This window comes from Lonchura striata, chromosome 9 (assembly GCF_046129695.1).
Source record: "Lonchura striata isolate bLonStr1 chromosome 9, bLonStr1.mat, whole genome shotgun sequence".
Classification (NCBI taxonomy): domain Eukaryota; kingdom Metazoa; phylum Chordata; class Aves; order Passeriformes; family Estrildidae; genus Lonchura; species Lonchura striata.
This window is the reverse complement of record NC_134611.1, coordinates 6593722-6610123: the sequence shown is the minus strand read 5'-3', so window position 1 is coordinate 6610123 and position 16402 is coordinate 6593722. Positions and strand designations below refer to the sequence as shown.

General features: G+C 39.5%; 1 protein-coding gene across 1 annotated transcript in view; it reads left to right on the top strand.

Moving 5' to 3' along the window:
- PATJ (PATJ crumbs cell polarity complex component) overlaps positions 1 to 16402 on the top strand; it is a 134416-nt gene that overhangs the window by 8013 nt on the left and 110001 nt on the right. Inside the window, exons 7-13 of the mRNA XM_021542668.2 lie at positions 1125 to 1337; positions 4002 to 4104; positions 4887 to 4975; positions 6219 to 6357; positions 11151 to 11227; positions 13553 to 13609; positions 15036 to 15170. Of these exons, the coding sequence (XP_021398343.2) occupies positions 1125 to 1337; positions 4002 to 4104; positions 4887 to 4975; positions 6219 to 6357; positions 11151 to 11227; positions 13553 to 13609; positions 15036 to 15170 (813 nt within the window). The remainder of the gene's footprint in view (positions 1 to 1124; positions 1338 to 4001; positions 4105 to 4886; positions 4976 to 6218; positions 6358 to 11150; positions 11228 to 13552; positions 13610 to 15035; positions 15171 to 16402) is intronic.

Below are 16402 nucleotides of genomic sequence, written 5' to 3'. Positions count from 1 at the left end.
AGGAGGCACTTGGGTTTGGTGCAAAGCCTTTCCAAGTTGCACAGGCAGAGTTTGCACCTCTAATTGTTTGTCTTTAGAGACTCAGTGCTGAGTGTTGCTGCATTTCAGGACTGGAACACTTGCAGTAACAAAACAAATTCAGATTTTCAAGCAAACTTGGTCATGATAAGTTAAAATATCTGAGGACCAGAACCCCTGCAGACAAAAGAGAGGGGCAAAAGTACTTCCTCTAGTACAGAATGGAATAAAAACTGAAAATTTGGAGAGCTTTACTGGAAAATGTTGGCTTTTTCTCAGCTGTCTCCCTCTGAACCTGCGTATAAATGAGTATATTTTAATTTTTGTCCAGCACCTGTTTTGCTGTAAGGAATAAAGTGTTTTGGCTACCAATGAAGCATGTAAGCTAAGAACTCACCACATCATTCTCAGCTGAATGAGACATCATTAAGAACATGTGAAATAATGAGGCATGTGCATGTTAAAATTGGATGAGTTTGTAAATGAGTTTGAGTTGGTTCTGGGAATAACTCTGTGATTGCTGTATCAATCAGTGCACCAAAGGTAGTGGAGCTGTGCTGATCAATACCAGCTGAGAATTTGGTGCTAGAAATTCCTGCTTTTGATGGGAAAGATGATGTAGGTCATGAATCATAATTATCAGGTAAAAAATGGATTGTGTGGAGTTTTGTTGCTTTTAGTGGATTCACTCGCTCGAGCTGGATCTGGTCATATGAGAAAAAAAAATTGCCAGGCTAATATAGAAGCATGAGGGAAGAACTCTATAGAAAACTCCTAAATCAAAATGCTGTGCTTACATTCTAACTCCCACCTGATGAGGAGTATTCTATGAAACAGAACACACAACAATCTGTGAGATTAGAAAACATTGTTGCTGCCTGTTTTCTCCTAAATGAGCCAAACAGTGGGAAAACCAGCACGTAACCGTGCAAACGGGTCCTTGAGTTAATTTCAAATGTTGCCATGGAGGTCCTTTTCTTCTGGCATTTTCCCACGTTGGTTCTCACGGCCGTGAAGATGCCCCTGCACAGTTTCAGCTTTGTGATGGAACAGATACTTTGCGGATGGACTGGAAACACTTTTTGCCATTTTATTTGCCTTTGAAGGACGGGAGGCTGCAGACAGGAGACCACATCCTGCAGATTGGAGGGACCAACGTGCAGGGGATGAGCAGTGAGCAGGTTGCCCAAGTGCTGAGGAACTGTGGGAATTCTGTCAGGATGATCGTGGCCAGGGACCCCAGGTGTGAATTCGTGGAGGCTCCACCAGCTCCCGTGAGCTGGCCAGTCAGCACATTACCTTCCCTTCCAAATGGAAATGTGAGTATCTGCAGCTTCCTTGGGACATTTTTAAGTGTGTTTGTGGCTTGTGATCAGAAAAGAAGGAGAGAACAGAGAGTTCTTGGGCCCTAAAGTGCTTCTCCTCTCTTGAGTTTCCAGATATATGCTTGTGTTTAAGTGGTCATTATTACAGCCCTGCCTTCTATAATTTTTCCCTTTTTCCTGTATCTTATTAACACCTATAATCTTGAGATTGGAATGACCAGCTTTACAGAATTTATTTCAGAGTGGCTAATTTAATTACCAAGACCATAAACATTATCGATAAGTGGTACTTTTAGTTCTTCTTCTTAGCTCGTTACATTTTTTCTAATCAATCATTTGTAAGTGGATTTAATACTGGACTGTGAATTTCCCTAGTCTGAAATCCAGAGAGCCACGGCCACACCAGAATTATTCAGCACAATCATCTTTTTATGAAACATAAGTGTAATGTTTTCATAGTCTACGCTACTGCCTGTGATAGGAAATATATCTAAAAATTTTGAAAGTTGTTTTAGCAAATCTTATCATGGTCATATCAAAGTCTCTTGTTTTTGAAGTCATTCTTTTCAGTTTTGAGTAATTAAAATCAACAAATGCTACACTAAGTGTACAGTAGGTCTCGAAACATAAACAAAGCTGTGCTTGTGTACCATCTGCTACTACTGTGCTGCTTAGATTTAGGTGTAGAATCTGAGTAGCCTTTTCTTTCTTGTTCAGTTTCTTGAATATGAGTGAAGAGAGCTGGGTTTTTGTGGTTTTTTTTTTTTTTTTTTTAAGCGCTGTTTTTAAAGGTCACTTTAAAAGAGTAGAAGTCACTTTGCTCCAAACTCACCCCTTTGCTCACTGGGCACAGTCACTGCAAAGGCAGCTTTGTGTTTTACAGCCCTGGGAGGATGCTGTGGCTGTGTCACTCCAGGATTTTGGGTCCTTCTCCAGCTCCTTTTACCCCCAGGGTTCCCCAGGAGGGATCAGTGCAGCAGGAAATGCAGGGTCCCAGAGATGGCATCTACTGGGCTTGTCCAATATTTGGCAAGAGGCTTTCCAAGGGAATCAGCATTGTTATGAGGCCCTTCTTTCCTGACTGGATCATATTTTCCAGGGCCTGTATTAGGAGCAAAATAATTTTTTTTTTTTTTTGTAGTGGTCATAATTTTGTTTCCTCCACAAAATCCTGCTTTTCTCTCTTCCTGTTGTCACTGCTCAGCCCTGAGCACTGTAAATGCTGAAGCCTTCCTAAAATCCTTCTTGATGCCTTTTCAGTGTCCTCCATGTTCCTGCTATGCAGTTTAGAGGGAGAAAAATAATTTTCTGAACTAAACAGTGCCTTCATGTTTAGATCTGAAGAAATTCCTCTTACTGGTGCCAGGAGAAATTTGCAAAGACAAGATTAGTTGTTAATCTGAATATATTTATTAATTTAGTGATGATTTCAATGATCCCCATTCAGTTTATGTCAGTTTTATAATGGAACTTATCCCTATAATCTAGTTTTTCTCTGGTTTATGAGTACTTTCACTAGCTGTGAGCTTTGGAGTGGAAAATATTTTCCTTTTCTCTTTTTTGCGAAACCAGCAGAAAGGAATTTTTTAATGGGTGGTTAGTTATTTTCAGTTTCATATTAATATTTCATTTTCTCTGAATTTCCTGTGTTAGGGAATAACTGAAACTACTTCTGTGTGTGGGCACAAGAAAACAATCTTATTATCTGTACAGTCCAAGATAGCAACAGCAGTGTGAAGCCTGCTTGTGCTGACTGTATTTGGGACTTTGCAATTTGATTTTTCTGGACTTCATGTCAATTAATTTGCATTCTAGCAGGAGTGTCACTTCGAAATGTTTGTAGCCAGAGCACTGACTCTGAGGAGCTTTTTGGTTATGAAAGCAGCCGGGCTCTCAAGGCCACAGCTCCATTCCAGGTGCTGCTCTGGGCTTGCTGGCTGTAGATAAGTGACAGCATCCAAACTTATCTGCATCCCCATCAGCCTCTTCTGGAGCAAGGGAGGTGGAAGGCATTTAATGAGCTTAATGACTTTGCTGGTGGAGGGAGGTGTGTGTGATGAGGAGATAGTGCCCATCGATTCCTTTCCATTGAGAAGTGAAATGGCTGCAGCTCTGGGCTGCTTTCATGTGGGTCCTTCCAAAGCTGATGCTTGGCAAGCATTTGATTGAACTTCTCTTTTTTCACTCCCTTATGAAATGTTTTCCATTTTCCCAGTCCCTTTTTTTGCTGTTGGCAGTGACAGGATCCCTCTTGATTTCATCACTTTAACAGACCTTTCTCTCATCATCTTCTTTTTGATCTCATTGCTCTGTATCTGATTACAGAAAGAAAACAACTCTATGTATTTCAATTTATCCCTTGCAATCCCAGATTTATGTGCTTGATTGTTTTTCTCTTTTGGTCTCACCAGTGTCTTTACTGTTCCCTGTTTGAACTCTTGCCTTGCAGTTCTGATTTTTACTGCTCAGAGGAGAGTTGCACAGACATCCCAGGGCCAGCTTTATAGAGACTTTACAAATGAATTTATATTGCATTTAAACAAAAGGAAAAACAAAATCACTTCTCACTTCTGAAGGTCTTAATTAACCTGCAGTATTGTAATGGCATTGGGAAAGCATGAGAATTTTTTTACACGTTGTCTTGTGCTTTACTTATAGGATAATTACAACTTTTTTGACACCTATGACGTTGAACTTATAAAAAAGAATGGGCAAAGCCTGGGAATAACAATTGTTGGATATGCTGACACATGTGATATGGGTGAGTTGTACAGGATTTAGGAAAATGTTGGTCAGGAGCTTCTCAAATACTTTTTATTCACCATGGGGAAAATAAATGGCTCCTACCTGTGCTAGGTTATGGAGACATGAAATTCACTACAATTACAGATCAGCATCTCATATTTAGTGGGAGTTTGTGGAAGTGTTAGTGTTTCAGGGCTTTTAATTTTTTTTTCTTTGTTTTTATTTCCTTGTTCTCATTGGGAGCTAGAATTAATAATCAAACTGCAAACATGACAAAGGACAGCTTTTCTGATTTCCATGTTTCTCTTCTCCTTTCTTTTTTTTTTTTTATAAAAATCCTTTTTCATTAAGATTTAAAGTACTAAATTCTTTAGCTGTAAGATGATTGAAGTCCTGATCAAAGTCCTTAAGCACATACTTTACTTTTAGCTTAGTTAGTCCTATTGAAATCAAACGCAGCATGGATTTAAGTGATTGTGGTTTAAAGCCTGGGTAAGCACAAGGATGAATCCATGGAGGAGGTGGCCTTTTGTGAGCCATTTTAAGGGAAAAAAATTGAGGTCAGTGTACAGGTGGTTGTGTCAGTGCTGGGTTTTTTTTTTTATTTTTCCACCAGAGATCCTCAGTTTTGTGTCAGGCTGTGGGAGTGGTAACGTGCAGATGGTGGTGGTTTACAGAATCATCACTTTATGGGCAGAAGGAAGTGTGTGAAAAAGGCTGGAATTAAAAATCTTAATAAATAAATAAGCAAATTAGGTTAATGCAGTGATATGTTTCTCTTTTCCCCCCCCTCAACAGAACCTTCAGGGATTTTTGTGAAAAGTATAATACCTGGGAGTGCTGCTGACCACAATGGCCAAATTCACGTTCATGACAAAATTGTTGCTGTAAGTAAAATACTGTGCTTATATATTGCTGTAGAGCTAATACTTTTGATATCTCTGTTAAAAGAACAACACAGTAAAGACTTTCTAAAATTAATTAAACCTCTCTGCCTTGCAGAAGAAATAATTTGGAGGTTCGTGTTTGTTTAGGTAGGCTTGTGACAGAAATGAGCTTTGGCTTGCTGTGGTTAAAGTATTATTTTATATTCAAAGAAATAGTAAATAGTAGTTAACTGTGAAAGAGGCAAGCATTTGGATTAAAGTGTTTCAGAGTGGAGAATCTTGGCTTTTGGCCTGCAGTAAAGATGAGCAGCATTAACTTCTACTTGAATTGAATGGGACTCGAGGATTGTTAAGATTCTGCAAGATGTGGCACATTGTTTGTGTTCCTTAATGGCTCTGGAGTGTGGATATAATCAAAATGTTAATGGTCACAATTTAGGTTTAAAAGCCCAAGCTTTATGTCTAGAAAAATGGAAAAACCATTGAATAACAGTGAATTGAATAATGGCCAATTTTGCATTCACAGCACAAGCAGGAATGAATTCCACAGTCTTTTTGTTTTAAGAGATAATATTTATAGAGATATAATTTTAAATTACTTTTAAAATGTGTGCCATGCCAGACCTTCCAAAGTCAGCTTCTCCTCTGTGAGAGCAAAAATTAATATAACCTTTTATCTGCAGGAAAGGCCCTCTTGATGCATGATCTGAAAGTGAGGTGAACAGAGTGTTTGGGTGTAAATTAAAATATCTGATAATGTAAGAATTGGGCTGTTAAGGTGGATTGTAGAAACAGTTGTTTGTAGAGGCTTGTGTGGGGCATGCTGGAAATCCATGAGAAAGCCAGCAGTGATAATGAACTGAACAGTGTTCCAGGTTGGATACTCTGCTTGGAACCTTCATCCACAGTCCTTGTCAAGCTGGTTTTGGTAGGCAAAAAAGAAATTAAAGGAAAAATCTGTGCATATTTGTATGAGGTTAGTAAATTCTGTTTTGTGGTTGTCCCCATGAAAACAGAAAGAAGAAATTACTGTTGTGTTTCCTTTTAAAACACATTTTGGAAATAAATTCTCATCAGTGAAATGTAACAGATTTAATGAGATTGTTTTGCAAATACTGCTGTCTTGGGAGAGTAACCCTGTAATTCCTGCACTAAATAACGTGGCTGTTGCTTACAGCCTGTACTCCACAACATAGCCTAAGAATGCAGCACAATTACTGTTATTTGGTACAATTTTCTTTAGGTTGATGGAGTCAGCATCCAGAATTTTACCAACCAAAAAGTGGTAGAGGCACTGCGAAACACGGGACAGACTGTACGTCTCACCTTGCTTAGAAGGAAACCCTCCTTTGCTGTTTCCTCAGAAACACCTTCAGGAAGAGGTAATTCTTTTTTGCTAGCAACTGATTTTATTTTTCACTCAGTTTACAGTTATCTCATTTAACAGTTTAGGACTGGATACCACATGATCCTCAGTTTTTAAATGGTGCACTGTAGAAAATTAAGATGCTTAAAGGAGGAATGGAAAGAAACTAAAATGAGAGATTCAGGAAAATTCAATGCAAAACTCCTGTGTAGCCACTCCACCAAAAAAAAAAAAAGAAGTAATTAGTGAGGCAGTGTTCCTGTATTTTGCAGCATAGGATTTGGGGGTTTTCAATCTATTTTCACAGTGCAGCCATTTGTTCCAATCTTTGTGTCCCCTGGAGCTGTAGGGCCTGAAATTAGTGTGGCCACTAAGAATGAGGGAAAACAAGAGCAGAAGGGTAATCTTCACTAGGAAAAGCAGCAGAGTCTGCATCAAGCAGCTAGATAGAATACCTTGCAATGCCTCCTCTGAGCCTGGTTATATAGCATATTTAATCCATTTTCAACACTGATTGGTTGGCTTAAAACATCTTTAGCTTTTGCCCTGCAATGCTTGCTGAAGTAAAGATCTACCTCTTGGATCTAACCAACTCTTTCCACAGTCCACAGCAGTGCTGAGAGTGGGTTCTGTGATATCTCAGGGCCTGTAATTCTCTGGCTCTTCTTCCTTGCATAAAATTTGCCCTTTTCCAGTCAGCAGTGGTCCCCTTTGTTTCGGGAGGGATGCTGTAAGGTTACACTCAGTGGAAGTGCAGCTCTTTTGGTACTCAGGAATGACTCTCATTAACTCTGGAGAACTGAAAGCCTCCAGCTCAGTCATTCCTTTCTGTGGTCCTGGTGCTGCACTGATGACCTGAGGTGTGGAGTTTTCTCCTGGGAGAAACTTCAGTTATCATCCTCCTGTGCTGCCAGGGCCTGCACCAGCCTGCTGGGTGAGCAGCACCAGGAGATGGAAATCCAGGGAATTCCTATTTATTTCCTGATCAGTGTTACCTCATTCACACCCATCTGCATATTTAGATTCAGTAATCTTAGAGATCTTTTCCTGCCTTAATCATTCTGTGATCTTCTTGCCCTCACTCATCTTAAGACTCCTGCAGAGTATTTTCATAATATTCTTCTGGTTTCCTGTAGCACATCTCTGAACATGCTGCAGTTTCCTCTCTTGGCACTGCAGTGGCTTCATTAGAGCTCATGTCTTGGGTGTAAAGACCCAATAGCTGGAGTTCAGAAAAGGCATTTTTTTAACAAATGGCATTCAGGCACAGGGGCAAGTCACAAAGGCAGGGGCTGCTCTGCCTTTTAGCTGACTTTGGAACCAAGGCTGGAGGTCTTTCCAGAACCTTCAATTCCCCCACAGATTTCTGGGCTCCTCTACAGGAACTTCTGGGTGAATTTATACAGCTTGTGTTAAAGTCAGCATAAATTATCCTTATGCCTTGTAGTTTCTTAGACATGTAGATGTAATAGAGGATTCTAAATTACGGCTGTCAATGAATAGCAATTTTGCTGTGATTGTTGAAGATCTGTCAGTATTAAAGACAACCTGGAAACGAGAGAAATGTAGCAGTTCCTATATTCCATTCTGTTTTACTTTTCTGTCCAAGCCTTGTAACCAGACATCCTTTGTTGTGACTTTTGCATGTTCCCAGAAATAGGAAGCCAGAACAGAGGTGCTTGAGTAGCTGAGAGTTGAGGTTCTCAAAGCATTGTTTTGCTATGACAGAGGCTGGAAAAGAGCAACACTTTGTCTGTCCTGTGTCACTTAGCCTTTTTGTTTGTTTGTTTTAGTGTGGGACTTCTATGCATATTTTATTCCTGCAGAAATATGATGTATGAGATTTCACCTTGGAACAGAATTTAATGGCCAATTTTAAATTCCAAAGATAGGTGCTTATTTTGGATGTGGTGATGGGCACTTCATTATAATGGTGCTAAAGTAAATACTGCTAATTTAAGGCTCTGACTAAACTCTGGAAATGCTTTTAGAAGTTTAATGCAAAACGTATGTTTTATAAAATGCATATTACTTCCCTTTAAGCCCAAGTTGTGCGAAATTCTTATTAAATTGTGTTTCCTGGGGAGGTATTAAGTAGTAATTCTGGCCAGGCAAAGCCATGCTTAAGCAGTCCTGGCACAAAGGCAGCAGGGTTGGGCTGCACGAGGCCTGAAACTCTGTGCTAGCAGAGTGCAGGCAATGAATTTAACAGCTGCAGCCTCTGCAAGCCTGCAGTCCTGCCTTGCAGGACTACTCAGAACCCAGGGGGACAAAGCTGGGAGTCAGGAGCTTAAGAGGGGTCTGGGGAAAAAGCCCCAGCAGTAGGGCAGGTAAAGGAAGGGCTTTAATGAAGAGCACCATTGTGTAGTAATTATGTGAGAGCAGGAGGAAGCTGCAAGAAAAAAAAGATCCCAGTTTTGAAGAAGCTGACAATTTTGACCAGAAAAGATGATTTTTACAATAGGGTTGTGGTTTCTTCTTTATGTTTGCTAATTAGAAATGAAAAACTGCCTGGAAGTGCAGGCAGAAGGACAGGCTAAATATGCTGAAAAGTTGTTGCTAATGAAAGCTGTCCCTGGAAGTGTTTTCATTTCTGAGGCCTTGCACATTATAGAAGACATGGTACATATGTTAGGACATGAGGAATTCAGCTGGATGAGAGACTAGAAAGAAATTTCCTATTAGCTGCCATGTGGAAAAAGCTGTTGGGGGAAAAAGGAACATTGTAAGTGAATTGAGTGATGCCACTGGAATTGAATATATTCAATCCAAATCCCTTCAGCCCACATTTCTACAGTTCTAAGGAAGTCACAAGCAGAGACTTCAAAGTGTATTTGAAAGAAAGAAAGAGGAAAACTTCAAATGGAGACGTGCATCAGCACCTGCTCTGAACAACTTGTAGATTTTGGTAATGTGTTTTGGAAGTGACAAAAAAATCTGTATCCACCCAGCTGAACACAGCTTACTGTTGCTGAACTGAACTTTGAGCTTGACCCTGATATTCATTACTCCTGGTGAACCTTGAAATCTATATTTGGCTGCACAGTGGATTTCAGGTTCTTCGGTCCTGTGTGTTCACACTGTTGTAACTCTGTAAGAGCAGAAAAAGACTCAGGAATTTCTCTCCCTCTGTTTTTCCTGCAGATGTAAGGAGCAGAAAAATGCACTGGTGTTCTGGTTTTGATACAGTTCAGAAGTAAAGACAGTGATGAGCCTGTGCTTGATCATAAATCACACATTAGAAACGTTAATTTCCAAAGAAGTTAGAAAACCTTAACTAGCAGTTGAGAATTTTAGGAGAATTTGTCTTCCCATTATTTTTTAAGGAGATAATTTATTTCAGAGACAACTGTGGGCTGCATTTACAAACCCAAGATTTTAATAATGGTGGGGTTCATTTTGGGAGCAGAAAATAGTTATCAGGAGTGCTGGAATTCTCTGTGTCTGCTTGAGCCTGTAGGTTGAAAATCCTCTGGATATTTCCAAGTGACACCTCAGTTGTTGGGTTCTAGCAGTGTGGTTTCTCAGTGCAAATCAGACAGAATTTGCCTGTCTGGCATGGCTGAAAGTGAGCTGGAGAGAGCAGGGGTGGGCTGTGTTGTCCTAGAAGTAAACTTCAATCTTTGTTTTTATTGAGTGGAAAAGTTCAAAGTTACAAAAGTGTGTAATGAGGGTTGCATTGCAGAGCTTTACCTTTGCAGGCTGCAAAGGTGCAGAGAGCAGAGGCAGCCTGACAATGCCATTTGTGCAGGGTTTTGCTCTTGGTGGGCTCTGAGCTCCTCGTGGTGCCTTCACAATTCCCCCCTCGAGGTATTTTATTCACTGGTTATCTGCAGAACCTGAACTTGTGCTTTACATTCCGAATTTCAGGGCGACACAGCAGCAACGCCGAGTGGTCTGTGCCTTGTCTAGACATCTGACAAACTACTGCAGCCATTCAAAAAAAAAAAACAACCAAAAAAAACCAGCCCAGTTTTTGGTAATTCAGCCCCCAGATGCTGCTGCTGTCGCTGCTGGATGGAATTTGCTGTAGAGCTTGATTCTTACCAGTTACACATTGCTCCAGCTTGGAACTTTATATGTGAGCTGAGCTTCTGGCTGAGGTCAAACACAGGGCAGCCAGTCATTTTCTGCTGTCTAGCTCTGTCAAATTGTCTTACAGGACTGTAACCAACTGCCTTGGTTGCATAAGTAAGAAAGCTGAAAAGATATAAATGTCAAGATAGCCAAGTTCCCACGGAAGACTGGTTTAGAACTGGAGCTTATATTAAAGCTCATGTTACTTACTGGCCTAATTAAAGTAGACAAGGCTTTATACCTGCCAAATGTATAAATAAAGTCTGTTCCTGCATTGTGCTGACACAGCCTCTCGATAACAGCAATATCTTGTCAGGTGTTTTCCTTCTTAAGGGGGCTCATTTGGGTGGGAGATGATCTTTCCCTGCAGTGGGAAGCGTTTTTACAGCAGCAAATGATGAAGTTGTGTGAAATTTATTTTGCAGCCTGAAAGAATGATTTATTTACAGTACTGCATGGTACAGAACTCACATCTCATCACCAAGCATCACCTCTTCTGCCTCTCAGCTGAATAAATCACACTTTTACAGGAGCTGACATTTTTCATTGTTTTCCTAAGAAAGACATTTTTGATTTGCGCTGTTTGATAGACTCAGCTTAATGTGCTTCCCTTTTGGGGATTATTTCCTCTAATCTTTTATTTACACTGAATTTTTATTGGAGTATTTAGAAGTAAATGTACTTCTGAATGTACAATATGCTTGAAAATTTAATATTCACTTTCCTGCTTAGGAAGAGTCCCACTCCCTCCAGCACATGATCTGAAATCCAAGTGGGAAAACCTGCTGGGACCAGAATACGAAGTTATGGTATGTTTTATTTCAATAAACTACATTCATGAATGTTATTTCTTTAAATTACAGATCTGTGAGCTTAGCATCACACTGTTTATAGAACAGTTCAGTGTTTGGAACAGATCAGTAACATCAGATTTTCTTTCCTGTAACATCAGGGCTGAAATGTATGTTATAATGAGTTGGGGGATTTGCCCTTTTATTTTATTCTGTTTATATAGATACTATTGTTATACAAATACGAGACTGGACCAGTGATTTAAGGAAATCAGCTGTCCTGTTAAATCTGCATCACAGCAGCCACTTAAAATATATGGCATTTTTATTATTTCATTCATGATCTATTTGTTTTGCTGGGCACTGAATTAAAAAAAGGCTCAGGATAGAGCTTCCGTTTTCAGAAGAATCTTACCATTTTATCTGAAGAATGAAAGAATGATTTTCAAACATGCTGAGAAAACAAATTCTCAACAGTGTAACTTTGTGGTGCCAGTGTCTAGTAGATATTTCTTCACTTCATATTAAATAATTGCCTAGCAAAAGATTGTTTTGATGAATTGTCACGAGGAGTTGATGGAAATTGTAATTCACTTGTGCTTTTCTGTGCTGGGTGAGCCAGCAAGTACAGATAAAAGACTCAGGACAGCGTTCTGAAAAAATTCTCACCACCACCAAGAAAATGCCCTGTTTGTCTTTGCAATGCTTGTCCAGTTGATTTAGAGACACTTATTTTTACTACTTGGAGTAGCCATCGTTCCAGTCACTCGCTGGGAGATTTAAAGTAGCTTTAAGAATTGCCTTGAGAAACTCGCTTCCCCTCTTTCCATTAGCACTCCTTTAAGATCTGAAGCCCGTGTGAGATTACGTACGTGATGCAATAAATCTGTTTGGCTGCCCACTCCAGTTGCTTGGTATTCCCACCCTTACATTTCCAGGGGCTGATACTCCTCCCTGAGCACTATCACACATCCCACAGAGGATGAAATCCTGCTTAGGGTGGTGAATCCAACCCTTCCAAATCCTCCTTCAGCCGCCGCCGGTGAAATGTCAGCAGTGAAAATGTGAACCATGGGGCTTCTTGAATAACAGAAGGGAGATCTCCTGGCATCCCATTTTGGCAGTGATTTTTTGGTTCTGGTTGCCTGTGCCTCCCTCCTGTGTTCAGCAGCAATGTCCAGTTTGAGTGATGCCCCAGTCCCTGTGTCACACCATCCCCAGAACCCACCCCGAAGGTGCCTGCAGGGTTCTCTCAGGAGCATTCATCTCGAGAGGAAATGCTGTTTGAAGACAGGGCTTGGTGGCCCTGGTGCCTTCTGTGCTGCTGGTCCTTTTTGGTGCCAGTGGAAGCAGCTGAGATCCCGAGCAGGGACTGTGTGGTGTCAGGCTGAGGTGCTGCCAGTCATAAATCCATTTAATGACATGCATGGACATGAAATGCGTTCTGTCTGTCAGGAAAAACACCCTGAGTACTGCAAAACAACATGCTGGAAGCCTTATTTAAAATTAATCCAGAAGTATAATCTTTATTCAACTAGAAATTTTCAAAGAAAAGTTACCTGATTTTTTTGCAAGGCTCTGTTCTTATCAAATTTACCAAGTGTAGTTTTCCTTTAAACATTCAACTTAAGTGTTCCAGATTCCAACCCTGGGCCCTGGATTGGAACTAAATGATCTTTAAGAGCTCTTCCAACCCAAACCATTCTATGATTTTGTCTTAATTACATTTAAAATTGAAGTAAATAACCTTCTAATATTACAAATAAATCTGTTACGTTAAGAATGGACAATTCAAGAAAACTGGTGGTGAGCATAGTCCTTTTATTAATCTTAAAAAAAGACACTGAAAGGATTTCCTGTCCCTGGTTTAAATAACCCACTTTCCATTCCCATTTGGTAATTAAAGTGATGTATTTCAAGCCAGAAGTTGGTGGTTAGTCTGGATGGGAGATGGCTGCACTATAGCCCGAGGTAACAACTTAAGCTGTCATACTTTCAAATTCTGACTGGCAAGTCCGTGTGGATATTTGTGCTAAACATAATGGCATTTTGTGCTTACACAGGATTACTGAACTTGACTAAAATTGGCATTTGGGCTCCGGGAATAGGATAATATTGGAGTCTGCTAATAGTGCGTAATCGCCACATTCCTACTTTTAAATGTTCTGTGCCTGAAAGATTTTTCTAACATTTGTTTAAAATTATTTTGCATCAATGTGACATTGTTTAAGTACGGTGTATTTTGCTCATGAGTTGCTCGGGGTTTTTTTGCCAGAATTTCATCGTTCTGGTAAAGTCTTTATTGTCCCACTGTTGAAAAATGTTCTGATGTCCAATTTTTAGGTTGTGAATGTGGATATGCCCTTTAAAGACGATTCAGAGCTCCAGAAGTACTCGAAGGTAAGGCTTACATGGTGGTTTCCTTCCTGGTGTATGTTGGCACAGTAATCCTGGGAGGGCAAGACACAATTCCAGATGTGTTTCAGGAATTTAGTGGTTTTGTGGCTCTATATTTTCCAAAAAAGGCTGCCAAATTCTGCTTATCTCCTGGATTGATCCAATACCTTTTCATAGCACAGGCAAATAAACCTTTTAAAAGTTCACTACCAAACCCCCAAACAACAAAAAAACACCCTCAAACCATGCACATAAACCCTAAATTTTTGGGTACTTAACTGCAGAGAATGGAGCATAGGTTGAAACTCTGCTGAAGAACTTTTTTGTCCCACAGAGAATTTTGCTGTAGTGATCCTGGCTCAGGGAAAGGGATGTGTAATTCATTTATATTATCAGATCTTAAATTAATTTAACTTTCAAGATATTTTCAAGGTACTTGTGTTAATATTGTGGAAAAGAGGTTTTTATAGGTGATACATTTATGTATTTGTGGGGACACCTCAGTGGGAAAGGGCCATAAAGTCATGATCGGACATGGCTCTGAAGGAATGCTGTGGATCACTGGATTGCTCCTTTTATTTGAATATCCAGAATAATTTGGGAAGAAGGACAATCAGTGTTTGAACTCCAATAATAAAAATCCAGAAAATTCCAAACTGAAGGAGCAGCTCCTCCTGATCATCTCTTCTCTCCAGGTTGCCATGATTTCTTCTGCTTTTTCTGGATAGTGTATCACCTTTATTCTACTTTTCCTGGTATTAGCACACTTAAGGCACTGGGGGTTGGAGTTTCCCTAGAGAAAAATTCCAAATTAGGTAGTCCCAGTGGGAAAAGACTGACACAAAATCAGTGATTTCCCCTTGCAGAAAAAAGGGTGTTCAATTTTAGTAATTACTTAAGAGGACACTTCATGGATATTTTTTCTACCTCAAAGCAGTGTAACTCCCAAAGGAGTAAGACAGCTGATCTTGTGATGAGAATTTTAAGGCAATTATGGAATTTCTTTTATTCCTTTATTTATTTATATTTCTTTTATTTTTGTTTTCCTCCAACCCCATGGAAGAGGGGTTGGAACTGGATGATGTTTAAGGTCCCTTCCAACCCAAACCATTCTGTGATTTGTTGACAAACTCACCTTTTGGGTGGTACTTCTCTCTGTATTTTTCCCATTAAGTTTCATTATTTGAGAGTACAGTTCAAATTGCCTTCCCCCCCACCAAGGAACAGACTGGTTGTTTTTATTTGTTCAAACATTTTATAAAGAGAAGTTATGGACAGTAATGCTGTAACACAGGTGAGATCTGTGAACATTTAATCATCTTACTGAGGGTTTGGTTCCATTTGGTGAGCTACTGAATCCTAAATCTGTTTTTCTCCTGGTAGATAAAGATTTAGACTTAAATTCATCTTTATGTTTATCTTTTGGCAGCTGTTACCCATCCACACTCTGAGATTAGGAGTTGAGCTGGACACTTTTGATGGACATCATTATATATCATCCATTGCTTCAGATGGCCCAGCTGCAACACTTGGTCTCCTGCAACTGGAGGATGAACTTCTGGAGGTAAAAAAATAAAACAGAAAATAAAAATTATGTGTTTCCTCTTTGTTTGATCTTCTTAAAATTCTTCTCTTCAGTTCTAGCTTGGCTGCTGTGTGTGTAATAGAATTATTCCAGATTAGTTGTGGAGGCAGAGTTGTGCTTTGGAATTCATTCATTTTCTTCACTGTTCCCTTCCACATTTATGGATAAAATGTCAAATTCTTGTGACCTCTCAGTGACTTCATGGGTATTTTTTCTGAAATGTTTTAGCATGAGTATCAAGAGTTATAAAGGCCAGGATAATATTTGTGTTGAATTATTTGTAGTCCTGTGGCTCAGTCTTTTGCACAATTTGGCTTTAGCTTTTGTGGTGGGTAATCTTTCTGAATATTTGTCACCCCTAAAACATTTACAGCAGTCTTAGGAACAGTGGTTTCAGTTACACAATAAAACTTTTTTGTGGAGTGTTGAAAGATATTTGTGTGTATGAGCAAATACATCGGTTTATTTAAATGTGTATAAAGAGGTATTGGGGCAGCTTTGGAGTTCTCAGAGTCACACCAGACCTATTTGCTCAGGAAAAATAATTGTTTGATAAAATAATTCCTATTTTGCGAGTGTGTGTACATGTATCTATTGGTATCTCAGCCTGCAAAGTGAAAAGACATTAATTTCTTATTGCATGCTTACTCCTTGTGGAATATTTTGATATTGGAACTTATTTTAGTGGATGCAAAGAACATTTAATGGAAACAGAATTAGGCCTTCTGAAAGATTGATTTGTTAGGTGTACAGCTATTTTGCTTTTACTTCTTCACCCTCTGACATCAAAAATTCATACTGATATCACTGAGACCTAAAACATTTTCTTATTGCTTAATGGAGGAAATCTTGATTCCTGAAGGAAGGGATTAATGGAACGCTGGAAGTGTTGTTTAAATTGCTTGGCCACTAAACCAAAAAAATTTATAGAAAAAGCAATAATGCAGTGCTGTAGAGTAACTTAGGAAACTTTAATTGTGCATATTTAGCAATTTTATGTATTACTCTGTACTCAGAATTAAGTTCACAGGTATGGCCAGACCTAGTGAGTGTAAATTTTTTGCTGCTGTGTAGTTGGGAAAAAGCCCCCAACAAAATAAAAATGTGCTCTAGGGCTAAAGCTGTAAGTGCCAGGTTTAGCCCAGACTATGTTTTTGCAGCCAAGTTATAAATCCCCTTAAATAGGGGTTTGCAGTGGAAAAAGTGACAGC